The 24,988-nt window shown below is 45.0% G+C and overlaps 1 protein-coding gene across 1 annotated transcript in view; it reads right to left on the bottom strand.

The window, feature by feature from the left end:
• ltk (leukocyte receptor tyrosine kinase) overlaps positions 1-19,765 on the bottom strand; it is a 73,994-nt gene extending 54,229 nt beyond the window's left edge. The window contains exon 1 of the mRNA XM_085342519.1: positions 19,584-19,765. Within this exon, the coding sequence (XP_085198645.1) occupies positions 19,584-19,635 (52 nt within the window). The 5' untranslated portion in view covers positions 19,636-19,765. The remainder of the gene's footprint in view (positions 1-19,583) is intronic.
• Positions 19,766-24,988: the final 5,223 nt, after the last annotated feature.

Below are 24,988 nucleotides of genomic sequence, written 5' to 3'. Positions count from 1 at the left end.
ACTCACTGAATCACTTTGCTTTAGCGAACCTGAATATCTGCTGCCCAGTGATTTAAGACTGATTCCGTCTGACAGTTTGTTGAAGCGACATTTCCTCCTATTGGGTTTCCTGTAAGAATGTGTTGTTTGTTGTTTGCTCCTAAATGAGCACCAGAAAAACCAGAAAACCACAATAACTCCGTTAGTATATACAGAAAAAGAGAATAAAGGCAGTCTGGATCTCAGCTGCTACCCAATCATTCTGCAGAACAGACATCAAAACCCTTTCTGACATATTAATATCCTTATTAAATGCCGACCTTCTCCTGTGTGTCTTTGAGGAAATGTGAAACATTTAAATGCCTGAAGCCAAACTGGGGTGAACTCTGAGTCATATTAGTGAAGAAACACAAAGCTGTGCTTAGATGTTGCAAAATGAATACAACAAAGGCATTAATGAAGCACGGCACCTGGATGTGCGGTTTTGTCCTGGTTCTGGAAGACTTGAACAGCTCTCCATTCTCTTGTAGACATCTGGGAGTGCGTGGGAATTTATCCAACTACTCCACATGTGTTTTGTGGACCTGTAGAAGGAATGCTTACCACACCTCAAGGAGTGTCCTGTTAGGGAAGCTTTGGGAGTTTGGTTATCAGACCTGTTTTTGCAGGCTCTGTCCCTGTAGAAAGAGCCTGCTTCACACTGTTAGTAGTATATCAGACTGGTTTGCAGAGCATGTTGGACTCCACCAGGGTTGTCAGTTGTTGTTGATTCTGTTCATAATTTTTATAGATAGAATTTCTAGGTACAGATGAACAATTGCAGGTGATGTAATTCTACAGGCTTCATCAAATGAAGGCAGTGTGAGGGTAAGTGTAAAGCAGCTGGGATGAGAATTAGAATCCCCAAGTCTGAAAACCTCAGTCAAAAAAGGATGATGTGTCCATCTCATTTCCAGGTTGGAAATGAGTTGCTGCTCCAAAGCGTTCAGGAATCTTATTACACAGATTATTCCTATTCTTTCCTTCATCTATGGCAACAGGGTGTGGGGAGTGACCCAAAGAATGAGACTGTGCACACAAACAGCATCACGTGTCTGTCCTCAACCTTAGAGATAGGGTGAATGGCTCAATCATTGGGGAAGGACTCAGAATAAAGTCGCTACGCCTCCACATTGAATGGAGACAGCTGACTTGGTTCAGGCATCTGACTAGGGTGCCTCCTGAATGCCTCTTAGGTGAGGCATGTCCTACTGGGAGCGGACCATGGGCCAACCTAACACACACTGAAGAGATTGTTTTTCGGCTGGCTTGGGCATGACTCGGTGTCCCACCTGATAAGCTGCAGGAGGCTGCTGAGGAGATTGTTTCGAAGGATTGATTATAACTAGAGTTCCTGCTGTTATCCCCCTTAAAGTGGTCCACAATATTGATTAATTTATTCTGCCCTATGGCAGCTGGGATGGGGTCTAACCCCTTCACAACCCTGAATTGGAGGAGCAGAAGAGAATGAATGCATGGATGGATAGATGGCTGGATTAGTAACAATAATGGATTGCATATATATATATATATATATATATATATATATATAGCGCTTTTCGAAGCCCTTTCCAACTCCACTAGTCATTCACACACACTGGTGGAGGTAAGCTACAGTTGTAGCCACAGCTGCCCTGGGGCAGACTGACAGAAGCGAGGCTGCCATATCACGCTATTGGCCCCTCTGGCCATCACCAGTAGGTGCAGTGTCTTGCCCAAGGACACAACGACCGAGACTGTCCGAGCCGGGGCTCGAACCGGCAACCTTCCGATTACAAGGCGAACAGCCAACTTTTGAGCCACGGTTATTGTGGGAAATGGGCGTTGTTGTCATGGACATTAATTCTTTTAATATTGTTTTTTTTGCCTTAACGTACCCCAATTTACAGTTAAAAGATATATAGAAATACTTAACAAATGTCTCTATAAAATGCTATATGCATTTAATAGATGTCTGAGTCCTCATAAATATTTCTGGAAAATATTTTAAGGGCCTAATACTAAGGGCTACTTATGGATGCAAGTATGTTCTCTGGCATAATGCCTTGTTTTCTGAGTACATAACTCCTCAATCATTTTTGCAGACTTCATCTTCAGACACACAGATCATCTTAGAGTTTGTTGCTGACTAAAGTGCAAAAAACTGACGTGCCATCAGTTACATTCTTAAAAACCACAACTCCTCATTCAATTTCAGATTGACACAAAATAGTCTTGCAATGAGAGTATTCACCTTCCCATCTTGTTGCAGTTTTATCCTTTTTTTTTTTTTTTTTTAGAGTTCCAGAGTTATTAGAGCTAATTATGATCCACCAGCGTCTGGAACACGCTATTTGGGCTTTAAGAGCAAAAGGTTTAATTTGGAAAACTCAACACTTCTTCCAGAAGTAAACACCCACAGGATTTATTAGGTGCCTTGCTTTATGAGGAGTGAGAAGTGAATATATTTAAACTTCGCTCATTTTTGTCAGATTGTTTATGACCATCTGCATATTTACATTTTTTTAAACACATACTCATAAATCATAACAAGAGAAACTTCTCATCGTTTGGGTGTGATTTATTTATGTGTGTTCTTCTTTTTATAACCTTCAAAAATATCAGCAGATATTATCTTTAGCCTATCGGTGTAAGTTCTGGTAAAGACTGAAAAAGTTGTGGCCTGTGAAAAATTGTTAAACTTTTCAATGAAATTCACTGTGCTGCCAGCTTCAACTGAGAGGAAAAGGTGAAAAGCCTTGACTTTGAGACGACCCACTCTATTTGCAGACAGCAGTTGAGTAGGCGCCCCCTAGAGGTCAAATGCGACAATATTTGTAGAACTCAAGAGAATCTGTTTATTCTAAGTTTATTTTTTATTTAAAATAAAATAAAATTGCAGTGTGTCAGACTTCAAAACTTATTACCCTTCACCTCTGGGATACTAAAGATTTCCATTGTAATAAAATATTTCTGAACCCTCTTTGAGTATCGGGCTGCTGTTGACATACAGGACATCTCTGGAGATCTCAGAAACTGACACGGGTACTTATCAGTTCTTTTTTGATGGTTTACAATTGCAGGAACAACTTATTAGCCCTTAGGGATTTTCTCCAACTCTGCATAAATATGACCTATGATTTCCACTGAGTTGAAGTCATAAAAACAGTAATGAAACAAATTATACTCAGTCGTTATTTATTGAGGAAAATAATACGATATGGTAGGAAAAGTATGAGAAGGTGTTTTCAATCACTGGGATGAAAATAAGGGCCTGAGAGAGTGGTCTGTTTTTATTTAAAGAACAAGGATTTATCAAAGACTGCTAATTAGGACACATGTTCACGGAAGTGTGTAATGGCACGAACAAGGAGAGTTCTCTGGAAGTATATAAAGTATCAAATATCAGTATCGCTGTCGGTCCTATAAATATTCATTCATGAAGCAATTTGGAATTATAAAAACAATGAGTGAATTCTAAAAAAACACCCATCAATGTCCCAGAGGACAGTGGCTCATGCAGTGACAGTAGCCCTGAACACTGACACTAACCCTAGCAAAGAATAAAGACAATGTTTTTGGAGTGGCCTTAACTATGAATGCACTGATACAATATTTCCTAGTGTATCTGCTAAATCCTCATTTGAAAAGCAAGACTGGTAACATGACTCATCCACTTTAATTCAGTTTTATATTGCTTACAACATGTAGCACTTGCTAGCAGAAGAGCTAACGTAGCATGAGGGATGCTAATATAGGGTGACCAACCGTCCTCTTTTCCCTGGACATGTCCACTTTTCACGTTCTGTCCGGGGCATCCGGGTGGATTTTCGAGATTGATGAAAATGTCCGGGTTTTCCTACAGAGGACCCATATGTGTGATGTACGTCCCTCGTACCGTCCCAGTAGTGGTAATTTTTCTTATACAGATGAGGCCTTATCTCTGTACCAGTATTAGGTTTTTAAGTTATTTTTTGCCCTTGTTGACTTGTAAAAGCCTATATGACATTTTTGTTTCACCATTCATTAACCGCACAGAGAAGGCATTGTTTAAATATGTTAAAAATTTCTTTAAGCAAACAGTATTATTAAAGTTCTTCATGACTGGGCCAAGTGTCCTCTTTTTTGGAGATCAAAATATGGTCACCCAATGCTAATAGGGGCAGCTTGGGGGTATTTCACCTACTATTACAAACGCTGGATTGTTGCATCCCTGAACTTAGTCCAACAAAAACACTGCTCAGTTACCTGAAGTGAACAGTTCACGTAAGGAAACCCATAAACACCCGCAATTGGTGCTATTCACTGAAAAAAAATGAGCTGAAATCAAAGGTTAGCACCGGTTTTCGCATTACAAATGCAAAACATGTTATTTTGGCTGATAAAAAAAAATATTTATGCTGTCTAACTTGTTTTTTCCTCTTTTCCTACTTTAGAACTTGTCACATTGGGTCATTGTGGGTCACAGTCATAAATCATGAAAAAAACAGTTAGTTGCAGGCTATTAATCATTTTCATTTATCTGAGGCTCTGAATTACAGTATTAAGCAAGAAAACAAAAAACCTAACTTAGACGCTTGAAATGTTTGCCAAGTCTAAAATCTCACTCATTTTGAATATCTTGCCAAAGGTCAGTTTCATATCATGTTTCTGCCTAATTGTATCTCTGGACTATTTTAACAACCTTCTTTAAAAAAAACTTTTTTTATGGAAAAAAGGGTTTGGCTTTGTCCCAACCCAAAGTCGCCCTTGAACATGGGCGACACACAGCTGGCTACTCATCTATCTGTTAGCCAGCCAGAAGAGGGAAGCCCCCAAGGTCAGCTTTGATCCTCTATCCCTTCCTCTTTTTGCCAGCAGTGGAAAAAGATCATTACCCTCGAACTACACCTGAGCAATAGACATTAGACCAGCAACTTCACTACAAGGACACAGGAGGAAATACTCTCACTTGTCTCTTTGTGTTACAGGCTGTTGATGGCTCAGGAGGTGGATAGCAATAAACAGAAAGAGCATCCAAGATAAAAAGACAGATGGAGTTCTAAAACATGAGGTCGATGCCAAAGCCTGCCAGACAACTTCAGAAAGGAGAAAGACTGAGGAAATGAGATGTTTTGAAGAGGAAAGTGAGAACAACTTGCATATGCAAATGATACAGTTTGCACTTCTTAAAACAGAGTGAACAGAGTGATCATATAAATACAACAAATCCTCACACCAAGTTCCTGAAATATAAACACATAGCTCCTCAGCAAGTTTAAAACTTGGACTTACCAGTTTATGCCTTAAATTTGCTCATCTTGGGTCAACCTTTCATTTTTTTAAATTTGATCTCGCCAAAAAAGTTGTCTTCTTTACCATTAATGCCACATTAAACAGCAGGTAAATTCTGGAGGTGAGTTTGGTTTTTCTATATATAATAATAGTCACTCCAATGTTGAACTGACATGCTTTGTATGTGAACGAGCGAAGGGAACATTGCGTGCAATTGCATTCAAACTTTGTTGATTAAGTGCAGATCAGATCGGTCGTCTTTTAACATTCACAGAGACACATGGGGACCGAGACGCATAAAATAAACACAGGTGATTGGAACTATCATTAAAGCCTCACACACACACACACACTGCGTGTTAGCACTGTTTGAAATTCACAATCAAAATCAGATCCAGCAGTTAACCACATATTGAGTCAGGAAGCTTCACGCATTCACACTTCCATTGTATTTACCTTAGAGTCCCAATAGAATAGTATGCATAAGCAATCCCATTTAGTTTTAATTAGCAGATATCGTGAATAACTATAAAAGCTAAAGTGTGATCAAAGCACAAGCTGAAATCTGAGGATACAGTCAATTTGGCCTCTGTTACTGGAAGCAGAAACAGGGTAAACTACTCAAAATGGTCATACGGCAGAAAGAAAGCACGATCGGAATTTGACTCTTTGTACTTTATATTTTTGCATATTTTAAATTCTTTCATGATAAAACGCATTCTTGCCAATTCACATTTTTTCAGGAAATCCCCAGTGGCATTCGGTTAATTGATAAAAAGAAGTGATTGATTGAATCAGTGTGACAAGAATCACTTTCTCCTAATACTAAAGGGATAGTTGGCTTTTGTCTCTGCTTCTTCCTGTGCCATTTCGAAAAATGCAATTTTGGCACAACTCTTAGACATGAGGAGAAGGTAAGATTATGAAACTTGGATAACAGTAACTGTTTCTGTTGTACAATCCTATTTTAAAGCCATCTCCTTTATATATTTTCACGTTCCACTGTGTTAATGTCACGGCTGCACAGCAGTCGTGTGGTGAATTGAGAAAAGGATCCAAGATGCAGGCACTGACTGGGGTGCGAGTGAAAATTTATTTGCAGAGGTGATAAAGTGACAAAACAGGAAGAGCAGAGCGGGGAGTAAACAAACCTAAACTGGGAAAACTAAAGAACAAAACTTAAACCAGACACTCACGGGAGGAGGAGCGAAATGCACAAAGAGAGATGGCAGAGAGACGCAGAATGAATACCAGGTAACAGAATAATGCAGACTGACATGGAGTTAAACAGACGACGCGACAGAGAGCACAGGAAAACACAGGGCTTAAATACACGGGGAGTAATCAGGGAATGGGCCACAGGAGGGAGACACAGCTGGGAGCAATAAGGCTAACGAGACAGGGGAGAGGTAAAACTGAACACACTGACATGAGACATGAACTTTCAGAATAAAACAGGAAACTAACAGACACAGAGAACCAGACCAGACACTGAACTTGACAGGCAGACTCATGAGCAGACACAATAACACCATGGACAGACAGAGGGAACACAGAGAAGTGGAAGCAGGCAGGCAAAGAACAGAAACCTAACAAATGGCAAAATCACAACAGAATACACACTCTGAATGAACAAAAGCATAAGGAACACAAAACACTGAGTCCTCAGACTCAGGACCATGACAGTACCCCCCCCTCAAGGGCTGGCACCAGACAGCCCAACAGAAACACAAAAACGGACCAAAGCCAAAAAAAACCCCCACGAACCAAAAAACAGAAAACGACCCGACCAGGGCGGGCGGTGGGGGTCCAGGACGGAGGGACATAGTCCGAAAAGGCCCAGACGGACAAGGTCAGGGGGCCGACCCGGAGGCCAAAACAGTTCAGTTCCGGGGGCCGACCGCGTGAAAGGCAGCAGCAGTGGGGCAGGTCCGGAGGCCGGCCACGCAGTAGGCAGTGGTGTGGAAACAGTTCTGGGGGCCGACCGTGCAGACGGCAACAGCGGCGTGGAAACAGCTCTGGGGGCCGACCGTGCGGACGGCAACAGCGGTGTGGAAACAAGTCCGGAGGCCGGCCACGTGGAAGGTAGTGGCGGCGTTCAGGAGGGCGTTCAGGAGGGCGTCCACAGTGGCGGAGATGCCCAACAAGTGGCCTGGCAGATGACCGACGATGTGGAGGTGGTAGTAGGGGACCTGAAGGCTGCGTGGCCCCTGCAGCCCCAGGCGAAGCGGAGGCTGGACCAGACGAGGCGGAGGCGGAGGCTGGACCAGACGAAGCTGATGAGGATGATGAGGATGCGGAGGCTGGACCAGGCGAGGCTGAAGCAGAAGCGGAGGCTGGACCAGGCGAGGCTGAAGCAGAAGCGGAGGCTGGAGCCGGACCAGGCGATGCTGATGAGGAGGCTGGAGCCGGACCAGGCGATGCTGATGAGGAGGCTGGAGCCGGACCAGACGAGGATGAAGCGGAGGCTGGAGCCGGACCAGACGAGGATGAAGCGGAGGCTGAAGCCGGACCAGACGAAGCAGCTGATGAGGATGAAGCGGAGGCTGAAGCCGGACCAGACGAAGCAGCTGATGAGGATGAAGCGGAGGCTGAAGCCGGACCAGACGAAGCAGCTGATGAGGATGAAGCAGTGGCTGGACCAGACGAAGCAGCTGATGAGGATGAAGCAGTGGCTGGACCAGACGAAGCAGCTGATGAGGATGAAGCAGTGGCTGGACCAGACGAAGCAGCTGATGAGGATGAAGCAGTGGCTGGACCAGACGAAGCAGCTGATGAGGATGAAGCAGTGGCTGGACCAGACGAAGCAGCTGATGAGGAGGAAGCAGTGGCTGGACCAGACGAAGCAGCTGATGAGGAGGATGCTGAGGCTGGACCAGGCGATGCTGAAGCAGATGCTGGACCAGGCGATGCTGAACCAGGCGATGCTGAACCAGGCGATGCTGAACCAGGCGATGCTGAACCAGGCGATGCTGAACCAGGCGATGCTGAACCAGGCGATGCTGAACCAGGCGATGCTGGACCAGATGCTGGACCAGGCGATGCTGAAGCAGATGCTGGACCAGGCGATGCTGATGAGGAAGTGGAAGCTGGACCAGGCGAGGGTGATGAGACTGCAGCTGGTGATGAGACTGCAGCTGGTGATGAGACTTCAGCTGAGGGCTGGACGGGCTCCTCGGGCCCCCCAGCTGACGAGGCAGAAGGCTGGACGGGCTCCTCGGGCCCCCCAGCTGACGAGGCAGATGGCTGGACGGGCTCCTCGGGCCCCCCAGCTGACGAGGCAGAAGGCTGGACGGGCTCCTCGGGCCCCCCAGCAAAAACAGTCTCAGAACCAGTGGGCACTAAAGCCCCTGGCACACACAGGACAGAACCAGCAGGTGCGGAGACCTCTGGCAGAGACAGAAAAGAACCAGCAGGCACACAGGCCTCTGGCAGGGACGCAACAGAACCAGCAGGCGCACGGGCCTCTGGCAGGGACGCAACAGAACCAGCAGGCGCACGGGCCTCTGGCAGGGACGCAACAGAACCAGCAGGCGCACGGGCCTCTGGCAAACACATGGCAGACTGCAGCTGCACAGAGCATTGGGTCTGCTCAGGCAGCGACGGCCGGGTGTGGTCCTCAGCTGGCTTCTTAACCGCCAGGGGTCCTGAGTCTGCTGGGGGCTGAGACCCAGCCTCTGGGGAGGCCCTGGGGCGAGTAACAGTCTCTAAATTAGCCAGTTTCTGAGAAACTAGAGTGGTTTTAATGCATTTGTCTCTCCGCTCAAAATGGGTGCTAGGAACGAGATTCAAAATGGGTGGCACAGACACAGCCTCCAGTATGGAGGGAACGGGTGATCGGGCTAATGGCATAGATGCAGGCTGGGCTAATGAACTGGCTAAAGGCTGATGTACTGGTTGAAGTGAGACTGGAGTTGGTGGTGGAGTGGATGAAACACAGTCAGCTACTGTTATGGATGTTTTGAAAATGCCAACTTGTGAGAGGTCAGTTACCACGAAGGTAGGTAAACGCCGTGTACTGTCTTTACCCTCCCCATGAACGGCCCCAGAAAACACAGTCCCAGAAGCACCAGCATCCTTAAAACTCACCACAGCTGGTCGCACAGGAGTCCCTGAATCCGGCTGTGGGGTGAAGCGTCGGTGGCGCGAATGTTTCCTCCCCACCGCTGACGGCTCCGACAGGCAGGGAAAAACCTCTGGGGGTTCGGGCCGTGAAACCTCCGGTGGGTGAATCTGAGACGGATGCTTTGTGGCGGTCGTAGTCCATTGTTGCTGGACACAATTGGCTACTTCACGAGCTTGCACCGCTTCCTGGGCTTTATGCAGCTCAGCGATTAAGTCTGTAAATCCCCGGACCTGGTGGAGATAGGGATTTCCGGCCAGGATTGCCTCAACGGCATTTATCCCCACAACTTTCGCTCGTGCATTGGAGGTGTGGGTTACCCAGTCCACCAGGCGTAGGGCACGTGTGAGGTCGCTCTCCCCGGCCAAGACCGCTGGATCCATCTTGTGGTCGCGTCGTACTGTCACGGCTGCACAGCAGTCGTGTGGTGAATTGAGAAAAGGATCCAAGATGCAGGCACTGACTGGGGTGCGAGTGAAAATTTATTTGCAGAGGTGATAAAGTGACAAAACAGGAAGAGCAGAGCGGGGAGTAAACAAACCTAAACTGGGAAAACTAAAGAACAAAACTTAAACCAGACACTCACGGGAGGAGGAGCGAAATGCACAAAGAGAGATGGCAGAGAGACGCAGAATGAATACCAGGTAACAGAATAATGCAGACTGACATGGAGTTAAACAGACGACGCGACAGAGAGCACAGGAAAACACAGGGCTTAAATACACGGGGAGTAATCAGGGAATGGGCCACAGGAGGGAGACACAGCTGGGAGCAATAAGGCTAACGAGACAGGGGAGAGGTAAAACTGAACACACTGACATGAGACATGAACTTTCAGAATAAAACAGGAAACTAACAGACACAGAGAACCAGACCAGACACTGAACTTGACAGGCAGACTCATGAGCAGACACAATAACACCATGGACAGACAGAGGGAACACAGAGAAGTGGAAGCAGGCAGGCAAAGAACAGAAACCTAACAAATGGCAAAATCACAACAGAATACACACTCTGAATGAACAAAAGCATAAGGAACACAAAACACTGAGTCCTCAGACTCAGGACCATGACAGTTAAAGCAAAGTCTGTGTGTTTAAATCTTTCTGTGGGGTGAAGGAGAAATTTCATCTGTCCATCTTTCTTCTTTACCACTTATCCACTTCATTGTCATGCAGGGACAAGAGCCTATCCAAGCAGTCGCAGGGCGAGAGGCTGGGTTTATCAGAGGGCCGAGGATAAACATATATACGGTACTGCGCTAAAGTCTCGAGACACCTTGTATCTGATTTGCAAGGAACAAGATAAACAGGTGATTTACTGAACCCTGTGCAAACTTAGATGGAAACACAGTATATAAGGCAAAAAGAGATAAGACTCTCAACAAGTTTAAAACTCAATATTTAGCATGACCATCTTTATTCTTTAACACAGCCTGAACTCTATTAAACTTTCTTATAATTTCTTTATGGAGTCTACAGGAAAAGTCTTCCAGGCTTCTTGAAGGACATCCCAAAGCTCTTCTTTGGATGTTGGCTGCCTTTTGTTCTGTTCTCTGTCAAAATCATTGGGTTAAACAATTTTGAGATCCAGACTCTGGGGAGGCCAATCTATGACTGGGTGTTTTCTACCCAGGTATGCTTTTACTGCATTGGCGGTGTTGGCACTGGCCAATCAGGTGCTTTCCAGATCTATCTTTGGCTTTTTTGAGAGACTCAACTAAAGAAACGAGAACATGATATGTAATTTTGTGACAAGCTTGTGAAAAAGGGACAAACATGAACTCATTATTTAAGTTAGTTGCTTTCTTTTTAAATGCAATTGATTCATAGGTCAGTGTTAAGTGGCTTAACAAACAGGGAGATAAAATCTCTGAAGTTGATCTGGTACCAGACTCAACTGAAAATGAGTGAAAAAGTACTAAGAAGGACCTTCAGAAAACCTGGAGAACTTTTGCTCAAGACCACTTTTCAGAAAATGTCAAGAATGACTGATGGAAGCAAAATATAATTTGATTTGATGAGCGGCTCAAGACTTTTGTACATATTACCGTATACATCTTTTAAATAATAGGAATTTAATTAACAGTATTAATTAAAAGAAATTGACAAAGATAAGCCTCTTTTAAAAAGACTGCACTGAAAATGTGTTTTTATGAGTGTTGCAAAAAGAATCCAGTCTTTTCCTTCGGCCTACTGGGCCCAATAGTGCTTACAGTGCTGCATGAAATTTGCCAACAGGAGCCCAGGAAAGTCCTGATGGTTGGCACTGCCCCAGATACGTCCACCATCCACATTGATCACCCAAACCGTGCTCATAAGGTCCTGCTAAAGGTTGTGAAGGTGTATCTGTACAATGCTGAGTATTCATTAGAGACCTTTGCTGTACTAGATGACCGTTCTGAACGATCCATCATCCTACCACCAGCTGTGCAGCACCTCAATCTAGGGAAGGAAGCCGAGACACTTCCATTAAGAACTGTTCGTCAGGATGTGATTCACCTCCAAGGGGCCTGGGTCTCCTTTGAGATTTCCCCTACCCATAATCCTAAAGTGAGATACCACATCCATCATGCCTTCACTGCTGACAAACTGGGCCTCTCTGAGCACAGTTATCCAGTTATAAGATAAGATAAGATAAGATAAGATAAGATAAGATAAGATAAGATAACCTTTATTAGTCCCACACTTGGGAAATTTGTTTTGTCACAGCAGGAAGTGGACAGTGCAAAAGTTATGAGGCAAAAATTAGAATACAATAAGAATAAATACAGTACACAACTGTACAGAATAGAATAAAATAAAATACTATATACAGTAGAATAAAATAAAATAAATATACAATAAGATAAAAATAGAATACAAATACAAATACTATATACAACTGAGTAAAAATACAACGATGACAGAAGGGATTATTGCACTTAGTATTATTGCATATGTATGGATGTGTGTGCTTGATCAGTTAAAGTCTTTATTATGGAGTCTGACAGCAGTGGGGAGGAAAGACCTGCGAAATCTCTTCGTCCCACACCGTGGGTGCCGCAGTCTCCCACTGAAGGAGCTGCTCAGTGCTGTCACAGTCTGCTGCATGGGGTGGGAGATGTTGTCCATCAGGGATGACAGCTTAGCCGCCGTTCTCCTGTCACTCACCACCTCCACTGGGTCCAGAGGGCATCCTAGAACAGAGCTGGCCCTTCGGATCACCCTGTTCAGTCTCTTCCTGTCCCCAGCAGAGATGCTGCCGCCCCAGCAGACCACGCCATAAAAGATAGCAGAAGCCACAACAGAGTCATAGAATTTCTTCAGGAGTGGGCCCTCCACTCCAAACGACCTGAGTCTCCGCAGCAGGTACAGCCTGCTCTGCCCTTTCCTGTAGAGGGCGTCTGAGTTATGAGTCCAGTCCAGTCTATTGTTCAGATGAACACCAAGGTACCTGTAGCTGTCCACAGCCTCAATGTCCATACCCTGGATGTTCAGTGGTTGCAGTGGAGAATGCTTGTGCCTGCGGAAGTCTACCACCAGTTCCTTGGTTTTACTGGCGTTGATCTGGAGGTAGTTCAGCTGGCACCAGTCCACAAAGTCTTGGGTCAGACCTCTGTACTCCTTGTCGTCCCCATCAGTGATGAGGCCGACTATTGCAGAGTCATCAGAGAACTTCTGCAGGAAGCACTGGGTGGAATTGTGGGAGAAGTCTGCAGTGTAGATGGTGAAGAGGAACGGAGCCAGAACCGTTCCCTGTGGGGCCCCCGTACTGCAGACGACCCTGTCCGACACACAGCCCTGAGTCCTCACATACTGTGGTCGGTATGTGAGGACTCAGGGCTGTGTGTCGGACAGGGTCGTCTGCAGTACGGGGGCCCCAGACGACCCTGTCCGACGACCTTATCCAGGCACTCATGCAAAAATATGCGCACCTGCGGGGACTCCCACTTTCCCCTATCGACAGGGTGCAGCCTTTAGTCCTTATTGGCTCAGACTTCCCTCATCTGCTTATCCCAATGAACCCTATACGGTCTGGCCCTCCTGGGGGTCCATTGGCAGTCTGTACCCGCCTTGGATGGGCTCTGCAGGGTCCAGCTAACTTAGCCCAGTTCGCTGTGGAAGAGCAACAGTGTCTCTTTACTGGGTCCCCAAGCAATGATCTCCTTCAACATGCAGAACGATTGTGGAAGGCGGATGTACTCCCATACACAAATGTGAAGACTGCGACACGTTCTAAGGAAGATCAGAAAGCACTTGAAGCTCTTGAGCAGCGCACTACCAGAGTACAGGTGGAGGGAGTGACATGCAACGCCCCTCCTCCGTCGCAAAGACATTCGTCACCTCTATGCACCCAGGCTGGCCTTGCTACAAAAGTTACGGAGTACTGAACGTCGGATAGCAAGAGACCCAGGGCAGGCTGAAACCTATTGTCAGGAAGTACATAAACTGGAGGTGGTAGGCTATGTTGAGAAACTATCACCTGAGAAGGTGGATTGTTCGAGCGAGTCATGGTATCTACCCCACCATGTAGTTCACCACAACAACAAGGCTAGACTTGTATTCAACTGCTCGTATCAATATAATGGGCTAAGCCTCAACAGCCAGTTGCTTCCAGGTCCAATTCTGGGACCTTCACTGCTTGGGGTCCTCCTCCGCTTCAGGGAGCATACTGTGGCCATAAGTGGTGACATCAAGGCAATGTTCTACCAAATTCAGTTGCTGCCTGAGGACAAACCTCTGCTCCGCTTCCTATGGAGATCTATGAGGAAGGATGAGGAGCCAAGCGTGTACGAGTGGCAGGTTCTGCCTTTTGGTACAACATGCAGTCCTTGTTGTGCCACCTATGCCCTCCAAAGACATGTCAGGGACAACAGCCAATGTAATGAAGATGACGGTGGAGAGGGCCTTCTACGTCGATAACTGTTTGCATAGTCTCCAATCTGCAGAGGAGGCTAAGACACTCATAGATCGGATGCGGGAGTTACTTGCCAAAGGGGGATTCGAGATTAGGCAATGGGCCAGTAACGTTTCATCGGTGTTGGAGCACCTGCCAGTGGAAGTCAAAGCAGCCAGCACAGAGCTTTGGCCAGCACAGCCAAGACCCAGAAGAACCAGCTCTGGTCCTTTGTTGGAACTGTCTCACTGACCGCCTTGGATACAGGCATCGATTTGTGGAGTACTCTCTGCCCACACTGAGAAATGTTTATCGGGTGATGGCATCGCAGTATGATCCTCTGGGCTACCTCATACCCTTCTCAACTCGAGCGAAGGTTTTAATTCAGGATCTTTGGAAGGCAGGAGTTGGATGGGATAAACAAATCCATTCTACGGCCCTACTAGACAGATGGACACAGTGGGAGAAGGAACTAGTGTACTTGCCACAGGTGGAATTACCAAGATGTTATGTGCCACCAAGAGCAGACACCGGGAGACCAGGTGGAGGGGCTCACATATTTTGTGATGCCTCCGAAAGAGCCTATGGAGCGCCGCCTATCTATGAACACAGGACTCCCAAGGCGACGTCCACGTGGCATTCATGATGGCGAGGTCAAGAGTAAGCCCCCGGAAACAGATTTCTATGCCACGTTTGGAGTTATGTGCAGCTCTTGCCGGAACCCAACTGGCTAGAGTACTCGAGACCGAGCTGGCATTTCAACCCAGTGACATCACCCTATGGAGTGACTCAACAACAGTTTTGACCTGGATCCAATCCGATTCATGCCGCTATAAGGTGTTTGTTGGTACCAGGATTGCCGAAATACAAGGTCTTACTGAGGTGTCAAGTTGGAGATATGTCAACACCAAGGACAATCCGGCTGGTGACCTCACGCGAGGGAAAACCCTTCTCGAGCTGAATCAACCAAACCGTTGGACTCAGGGCCCACCTTTCCTTTTAACGAACCCTGATACCTGGCCAACTCTCCGTGAAGGTGAAGGTCAAGAAGACAATGGGGAGCTGAGAGCAACAGCATTCTGTGGAACCACCACCACATGCAGTCCACAGCTAACGGTGCCAATTTCCAATTTTGGCAAATGGAGTGCAGTGGTTAAGGCTGCTGATCATGAAAACCATGTCATGACTGCTACAGATGCATCAGCTGCTGAGCTGCATCTCCTGAAACAAGCTCAAAATGATAGCTTCCCTGAGGAATTACAGGCCCTGGCTGCTGGTAAGGCAATTCATAAGCAGAGTCGCCTGCTAACACTCGCTCCGGAGGATGACCCGGCTATTGGGCTGATAAGAGTTGGGGGCAGACTAAGAAGAGCAGAAGGTTTGGACTTGGATGCCATGCACCCCATAGTCCTTGACCCGCAGCATCCGGTGACTAAACTGCTGATTAGAGAATATGATGAGCAGCTGTTGCACCCTGGGCCAGAACGAGTCTTCGGGGAGATAAGGAGAAAATATTGGATTCTCCAAGGAAGGGAGGCAATCAAGCGGCACCAGCACAGCTGTGGTGAGTGTTGAAGGTGTCGAGCCCGTCCTAATATTCCTCGGATGGCAGATCTACCCCCCGCGAGGCTGCGCCTATACAAACCACTTTTGGTCCACTGGAGTCGACTGCTTCGGTCCTTACAACATCAAAGTAGGACGGCGCACCGAAAAGCGTTGGGGTATCATATTCAAATGCATGACTACGAGCTGTGTGCATCTTGACCTGTTGGACAGCATAGATACTGATGCCTTTCTCATGGCTCTGCGTCTGTTTATTGCACGCCGGGGCAAGCCATATGAGATCCTATCTGAATGTTCAACTTCAGGGGAGGAGAGATCGAACTGTGGTCTAGTTTCTCAGCTCTTGAAGCCCCCATTAAAGAGTAGCTGGCGGAGCAGAGGATTGAGTTCCGGTTTAATCCACCAGGTTCCCCCCATTTTGGAAGTACTTGGGAACGGGAGATAAGATCTGTGAAGGCAGCTCTTCAAGTGGTGCTGGGAGGCAATACGGTCACAGAGGCAGTTTTGCAAACTGTGCTCGTCGAGGTGGAAGGGATCATTAATGCAAAGCCTCTCGGCTATGTCTCTTCGGATGTAGCGGATCCGGATCCAGTCACACCCAACTTATTGCTAATGGGGCGACGAGATGCATCACTCCCCCAGGTGATTTATGCTTCGAGTGAGATGCTGGGAAGATGGCGATGGCGCCATAGTCAGATTCTGGCAGACCATTTTTGTTCCAACTTCCTGCGTCACCATCTGCCTGATTTTCAGAGGAGACAAAGATGGCAGGGTGATACTGACAACTTAACCACAGGTCAAGTGGTTATGGTGGTTGACTCACAACTACCACGAGCGCAGTGGCCTATTGGAAAGGTGGTCAAGGCCTGTCCAGGGCCAGATGGTCGGGTGAGAGCGGCTGAGGTGACAATCAAGGGACAGACATATCTTCAACCTGTTGCCAGATTAGTCAGACTCTCAGCCTGGGAGGATGAGGAGGACTGTAAACCCAATGATGCTTAGACTTTCGGTTGAAGAGCAAATTTACTACTTAAATTTGGGGGCGGCTGTGTCTCCTTATATTTCAGTTGCATAGTTATAAGTGCACTGGTAATGTCTGCCGATAAGTTCCACTTTGTTCTTACTGTTTGCTACGGTGATGACGTCACATGCTTTTACAACGGTCCTGCCGTATCACGAGTCCGGGGAGCACTAGGCATGCTTTTCTCCATGAGTGTGGGTGAATAGCGATCTCCAGCCGTGTGTGTTCCTGTGCAAATGTGAGTCGAAATCCTTCCAATTCTACGAGTCCATTTCCACTTGTACTTTGATGATAATTACAGGGGGTTTAGGCTAGGAGATTTATCGAGATTGGTAGAGGCATGTGACTTACCACCGTAGCCTTTGTTGCGGGTTGGATCTGTGCACCGCAGTTAGGTTATTTAGCCACTAGAGGGCACTGAAGACCATGTAATTGTCAACTTTTCCTAATTTTGGGGCATTAGGTCTTTTCTGTTGCCTGAGATATGCAGGTCTTCTTGTTTCCTGCCTGTTCAAATGGGATTGTGGGACTTTCTTGTGTCAGAGCATTCACCTCCGGGCATTATTTGTGTTACAGTTCGTTATATTGGTGTGATGTTGGGAAGTGATAATTGTTATATTTACATGTGATAATTGTTTCTCCTTGTTTCTTGTTATTGAGAACCACACGTCTGTCCGCCCCTCCCACACTTGTTAAGTATGCCTACTGCTGTACTGTTGACCTGCTGTTAACTTCCATTAAAGTATATCTGGACATCACTCTCTGTGCCCCACTCTCTGACCGGAGTTTAAGTCCTGAGGGAGCTATCATCCCAGCATCCCAGAGACAACTTTCTAACAGTGATGTTTAAAAAAAATAACATAATGATAGGATCTTAATAATACACATATGATGAAAAGACACCAATGCAGGAGTATGAGAAACAGTTCACTGAGCGGCCACTTGAGCCGGCCTCAAATGGCCTCCTAGACCCTGCTGATAAAATGCCCCAATTTAGAGAAGAGATAAACATGTTTACAGAATAGTGAGACGTCTACAAACCGATGGGTGACCTCACAGTGCTCACATCCATCATTTATACAGTTTATCATGTTAATCAACACTAAGCACACAATAGGACAGTGCTACCAACCTGGTTAATCACATCCGCCCTTTGATCACACAGTATTTGCCACAGCAGAGAAAGCAATTTTCAGTCAGATATGTATCAGCTGATCTGTTTTGCATTTCCACTTGAGTGTAATTGTAATTTTTATGGGCTTTCTATAATTATGGTTAAAGATTCTCTCTCCAACTCCCCACATGTAGTTTGAGAATACTGCGAATAGATAATGTTGCGAAAATCAAATATTGGCCGCGCTGGTATGAGAAGACTATCCCTCACGAGTCGGATGCATGCTAGATGTGCCTCAGGCACAGAGAGGGGAGGAGGGGGATCTGACATAATACTGTGAGTTTTGGCGGAGCTCATCCTGGACTCATTCCTGTCACTGGAGTGACTGCAGTAAGAGCCACTTACACTGATCCAGCCACAGTGGCTGCTAAAGCCAAGGGGAGGGGCTCCTGCATGTGGCTTTTTCTTGCAAATAAAAAAACAAGGTGTTGTTGCTTCAAGTGGAGTAAGCTATCTACAGCCCTCTTTAGGTACATGTTGATTGGCTAAACATATATGATACATACAGCTATTCAGCAGAAAGAGAAAACATGTGGTGCTGCATCAACCTGTGTGAAACATAACAAAATATATGAGCACTTACCAGCAGTAGTACTAATAATAACTCCCCCCTCTAAAGAACTAATAACAAATCTGGCTTTCAATAAGCATGAGCAGATCATTCAAAATAGCATTAGCATGTAGAAAGTGAACTAACTGTGCTGCATGAGATGATTTAAAGCCAGAGGAAGTTACAGTGATGCTAATAAGCCAGCTCTAGTGGATCCCTGTGAGTGAGTTCACCATCATTTCCCTGACCACATGACATGCCTCTGCTGGTCACAAACACTCACTCTATTCATATGAAATTAAGCCTGATTGGATCTGGCAGGCAAGAAGCACAAACAAACATGATTTTCTTCCAGTAAACAATGATTCATGGATTTTATTTTTTTATTTTCTAAATACTACAAAAGGGGGGGGGGGAGGAAAAAAATTCAGGCATTTTTTGTTTAATGATATTTGCCTTTTTCAGCTAGGTTTAACAAAACAAAATCTGGGTTAATCTGCTTAAAGCCTAAGGAAAAATGTCATATTTTCTTCTGTTTATTTAAGATAAGCAGTATAACCAACAGCATACAATTATTATGTAACCCCATTAACTGCTCCGAGAGCCCATTCCTTGCCAAGTCTTGTCGTCCTGCTGCAGTGTAAATGAATGTAAATCAAATTCCGTCAAGTGTTGCCTCCAGAGAAAATGACACCTCGCCTGATGTCGCTTCTCAGAGTGGATGTGGAAGCACCGCTGGGACGTGTGCGAGACGGCGCGTTTTTGTGCCAAAGATTCATGATCGGATCAAACTGCAATAGACTCGGTCTAAACCCTGGACCAACTCTCCCCCGTGGCCCCTGTGAGTGGCACGACGCTGCAGAAAGGCTAATTAACGTGGCACACTGTTGCCAAATGTGCCCATTCAACCATTTAAAGAAAACACAAAGTAAGCGCAAAAAGGAGACAGAAGACGGGAAAAGTTTTACCAAAACACTCACTGGAGTCAAAGTGCGTGACTTACTTATTAAAATGAAGAAGGGGAGATAAGTGTTGTGGTTTTTTATATAGTCCATGGCTCCTCTTTCTTCGGCGGCAGCTCCACAGAGAGTCCGTGTTGGGGGTTTCCTTGTTGGCACCTTTTAAGCCCTCATGAATACGCTGAAGAGAAACCCGGCTCGTGAAGTTAACGATTAACGGTCACACGCGCGCTCCTCCAGACACTATAGTTATTTCTCAAGTTGCGCACTGTTACTCATTCCGGTGATGCTGATGCTGCTGCAGCTCCCAATGACGACAACCGCCCCAAACCCTCCTCCCTCCAAACCCTCCTCCCCTGCCTCTGCTCCCTTTCACTGCGTGTTAGTCACCAGTCAAAAGGGCTCCGAGTCCAAGAGAAGCTTTCAGGCTCACTCTGCCCACATATGTCAAGACAGACTTTTATGGAAAGGACTCTGTGAACCAGCTTCTCACGCCAGGATTAAAAACCTTACCCTGAGAAAATCAAATTAAAAAAAAATAAAGCGGACATTATTGCATAATTGAAGTAACATCGCAGAAAATCATTAAACATTTTTCCATATTTCAGTTTTATCTGAACAGTGTCAAAAACAGCAAAAAGGGAACATCTGTAGATAAAATGAATGCAGTCGAATGCAATAGTCATATACTAGAGCCTACTTATATTCATGAAGACTAGCTATAAAGATAAGCCTTCCAACTTTATGGTTATTTTGGAAGTTTGGAGTTTATGGTGTTGTAAATAGACACATATAAGGTTTTACTTACTAGACCTTGTTAGTATCGGTTTGGACCCCGTTTTGCCTTCAGAACTGGTTTAATTCATCGTGGCAGTTGCAGCAGATTTTTTTTTTTTTTTGGCTGCACATCCATGGTGAGAATCTCCCATTTCATCACATCCCAAAAATCCTCTATTGGACTGAGATCTGGTGACTGTGGAGGCCATTTGAGTACAGTGAATTCAATGACATGTTTGAGCAAGCAGTTTGAGATTATTTGAGCTCTGGTGCATTATCCTGTCTAGAAGAAACCATCAAAAGATGGGTACACTGTGGCAATAAAGGGATGCACATGTTCAATAGAAATACTTAAAGTCTGTAGATCATGAGTGGTCTAAAATGTGTTGTGAAGATATCCCCCACACCCCCAAAAGCAACTTGCAGTATTGATACAAGGCAGGATAGAGATGAGCAGTTTCTGAGACCAGCCTGTCTGGTACCAACAACCGTGCCACATTCAGAGTCACTTAAACTACCTTCCTTCCTCATTCTGATGCCTGGTTTTAATTTCAGGAGGTTGTCTTGACCATGTGTACATGCCTAAATGCAGTGAGTTGCTGCCATGCGATTCACCCCTCAGCCAAACATCACACTATCACTGATTCCTTCTTATATAACTCACAGTTACTCCATGAGATCATTAATACCTCCTGCCAGCAGCTGATTTTGAGTAAATATTTATTCAGGTTTCAAGATTGTTCAAACTTTTGGGGATTAAAATAAACAATGCATATACCCAGAATATCTTCAAGTGTTTTGTACCTGTCAGATTAAAGTGATGGAAAACAAGTCAGTGGGTAACCAAAAAAGCAGCAGTGCATGACAAGGCTTTACTTCAGAACGACATAGAAAAAGGTAGACTGTGGCATTTAAACGATTCTCTGCTGACACTAGGGGGCCCAGAGTGTGCCAAGAAAACCTCTCCCACACCATTACCCCACCACCACTAACCCGAACCGTTGACACGTGGTAAGTTGATCTATGCCTTCACATTAGTTACATCAAATTTTGACCCCAGCATCAAATGTCACAGCAGAAATTGAGACTCATCTTATTAGATGGTTTTCTGATCTGCTACTGTTTTATTTTTGGTCTTTATTACAGCCTGTTTTGTGTTTCTGCTTTCCTATTTTTAGCTAATAGGAGTGGCATACAGTGTGCTCTTCTGCTGTTGTAGCCCATCTGCCCGAGTCAAGCTAATCAAGTTTGCAGATGACACCACCGTTATTGGACTCATCTCGGACGGGGACGAGTCTGCCTACAGGAGGGAGGTTGAACGTCTGGTGTCCTGGTGCAGCCACAACAACCTGGTGCTGAATGCCCAGAAGACAGTGGAGATTATTGTGGACTTCAGGAAGCACACAGCCCCACTCCCCCCCATCATCCTGACTGACACCCCCATCACCTCTGTGGACTCATTCCGCTTCCTGGGTACCACCATCACTCAGGACCTGAAGTGGGAGCCCACCATCACCTCCGTCATCAAGAAAGCCCAGCAGAGGATGTACTTCCTGAGGCAGCTGAAGAAATTCAACCTGCCAACACGGACGATGATGCAGTTCTACACTGCAATCATTGAGTCCATCCTCACCTCCTCCATCACCGTGTGGTACGCTGGAGCCACTATCAGGGACAAACAGAGACTGCAGCGTGTTGTGCGCTCTGCTGAGAAGGTGATTGGCTGCAGACTCCCATCTCTGCAGGACTTGTACACCTCCAGGACATTGCGGCGTGCAGCTCGGATCTCAGCTGACCCTTCTCACCCTGGACACAGTCTGTTTGACCTGCTCCCCTCAGGCAGGAGGGTCCGGTCCATCCGCACCAGAACCTCTCGCCATAAGAACAGTTTCTTCCCCTCTGCTGTTGGACACATGAACAATAACCATATGACTGTCCCCGCCACTAACACATGACCCTACGCTGTGTTCACTGTATCATTCCATGTTTGGCACTGATCACCACCTGCACTCATGTATATATCTTTCAACGTAGCACTCTTAATTCTTACTCTCATGTATATATCTCATGTATATCTCATGCACATATCTTTCCACGTAGCACTTTTAATTCTTATCCCTACTTTTATTTTTTCCATGTCTATTTAAGTGTTATTTATGACACCATGTTTGCACTGAAGCACCGCAGCAATTTCCTAATGTTGTAAACCTGCTCAACATTTGGCAATAAACCCCATTCTGATTCTGATTCTGATTCTGAGTATTTTATTTGTGCATTCAAAGAAGCTCTTCTGTATACCTTGTTTAGAACAAGTTACTGGGTTACTTCATAACAGTTCGAAGCAGTCTGGTCAGTCTCCTCTGACCTCAACAAAGCATTTTTTGCCCAGAACACTGCTGCTTGTTGAATATTTTCTCTTTTTCAGACGATTCTCTGTAAAGCCTAGAGATCATTATGTTGGAAAATTCGAGTAGATCAGCAGTTTCTGAAATACAAGCAGCAGCAACCATGCCACATTCAAAGTAATTTAAATCAGCTTTCTTCTCCATTCTGACGCTCTGTTTGAAGTTTGGCAGGTCACGTCTACGTGCCTTATTGAGTTGCTGCCATGTGATTAGCTGATTAAATGTTTATGTTAATGAGTAGTTTAACAGGTGTAACTAACAACATGGTGAGTGAGTGTATCTGAATATTTTGAGAGTCTGTAGTCAAAGAGCAAGACTTTCACTTTTAGGAGGTTTTGTTCTATTGACAAATCACATTTGAGCAGTCTTAGATGTTTGCAAGTAAAGAGTTCACGTGGAGAGACAAAGTCAGCCCTGCTGAACTGAATTGCATCCCACAGAAAGGTGTTCCTGTCATTTTCTCCACTCCAATTTGTATCATTAAGGGCAGGCCATTGTAAATATCAAATTGCAGTACAGTCAAACAGTAGGCTCCATTAGTTGTGGTAAGCATACTTAATAAAGTTGCAGCTGAGATTATTATTGGCTGCAGCCTAGAAATTGTAAAGTGTCATTCAACTTTAATTTTCAGTAGATGACGATATGTTGTTATTTATTTATTTATTTTGTCTATAAGATCGTAGCTAACACAACAAATACAGCTGTCCTTACTCCTGGTGATCTAAATATAACAGTACAGGTGTCATGCATATTTATCAGGTGTTTCTAATAAAAAGATTAAATGCTCATAGACGTGATACAAACATGCAGAGGATGTTAACTTTAATGAACAAACACCAGGCTTTTGTATACAGACACTTGTGTTTTAAATATAAGCTAGGGTAAATCACTGAATTATTCAGCTTGAAATACGCACCCGTCCATCCACATCAGTCAGAATTGGCAGATAGCACGTACTTCTAAAACGACTGAAGTCACAGGCAGGTTGAAAATTAAAGCCGGAGTAATGAAAGGCTGTCAAGAAAATGATTAGCTTTGTTTTTGTGCTTTTTTCTCTTATAAAGAGAATTTCTTTCACCTTTTCTTTGAATTAGTCCAATATCTATAACCTACATTTACACACTGACGGGTTTGCAAAATCCAAGTTATAAATCTCCTTTATACACTGTTTAAGTTTTCTGTCTTTCTTTCTTTCTGTCAGTCAAGCATGTAGCACTAACTGTAGCTTTCTCTCCAGAGGATGACAGTTCAAAGGTCAAACCTCTGTGTTGTTCAAGTTACATCTTCAAACCTGTGAAAAGTACCTTTCTCTTCATTTATGAAGCTGTCAATCAATGTCAGTTTGAAGAAAATGTTTTTCAAGGCACTGACACTATAGATCTGCAGGTAGGGAGTGCATTAGAGTGGGAGGAAAATAGCTCCAGGATAGGGAACAATACATGAACTGAGAATAATAACCATTGTTAAAATAATTATAAATCATTACATACTATAAAAATGTGCTGCTCACAATAACAGATAAGAATAAACACAGGAAATGCAAATTACTGTCAATGATGCCATGTGCTCTCTTCTTTAAAAGCCCTCAAAAAGGCATTTTAATGCTCATTGGCCAACAGTCCAAGCTAAAGTCCTGGTAAGCACCAGGAAGTTGCTGATTTTTAAACTTACCTTTCTTTCATTTTTAAACTTTGCCAACAACAAAGCGGGATTTAAGCTATAATTCTGCACATCTACCTTCAAATCTGAGGTAGTATATCATTAAAATCAGATGTGTCTTCTTTTCTGTGGACGTCAAACTGTTCATTCCTAAAATACTTTCATGTTTTCCCATCTGGATGACTGCAATTCCCTCTGTATGTACCTCAATCAAGGTGCACAAAATCGATTACAGTTGCTTCAAAATGCAGCTAGTAGCCTCTCAACTACAACTATTGCCCATCTGATCTTCCACCCCCCAAACACACACACACACACACACTTGTTTCCATTAAAATTGATAATAAAATACATTATTTGGTTGATTAAGTGAACTGCACAGCCTTACTGCTTTTTATATTTCTGATCTTGTTGTTCCTCTTTCTGCTTCTCAATCACTCCAGTCCTCAAATGTTTGCCTTTCATCCATCACCCACTCCAAGTGCAAAGCAAAAGGCAACAACCCTCTGCAATCACCTTCCCAAATTCATCAGTGTTTCTGAATCTTTAGGTTGTTTCAAGAAGCTTCTAAAATGCATTGCTTGTTTGTTTGTAACTTAGCATTAGAA

This window comes from Diplotaxodon limnothrissa, linkage group LG19 (assembly GCF_057381915.1).
Source record: "Diplotaxodon limnothrissa isolate DT_005_m linkage group LG19, D_limnothrissa_male_GT1.1, whole genome shotgun sequence".
NCBI classification, from domain to species: Eukaryota; Metazoa; Chordata; class Actinopteri; order Cichliformes; family Cichlidae; genus Diplotaxodon; species Diplotaxodon limnothrissa.
Note: the sequence above shows the minus strand (reverse complement) of the source record. Positions and strands in the feature narration are given on the sequence as shown.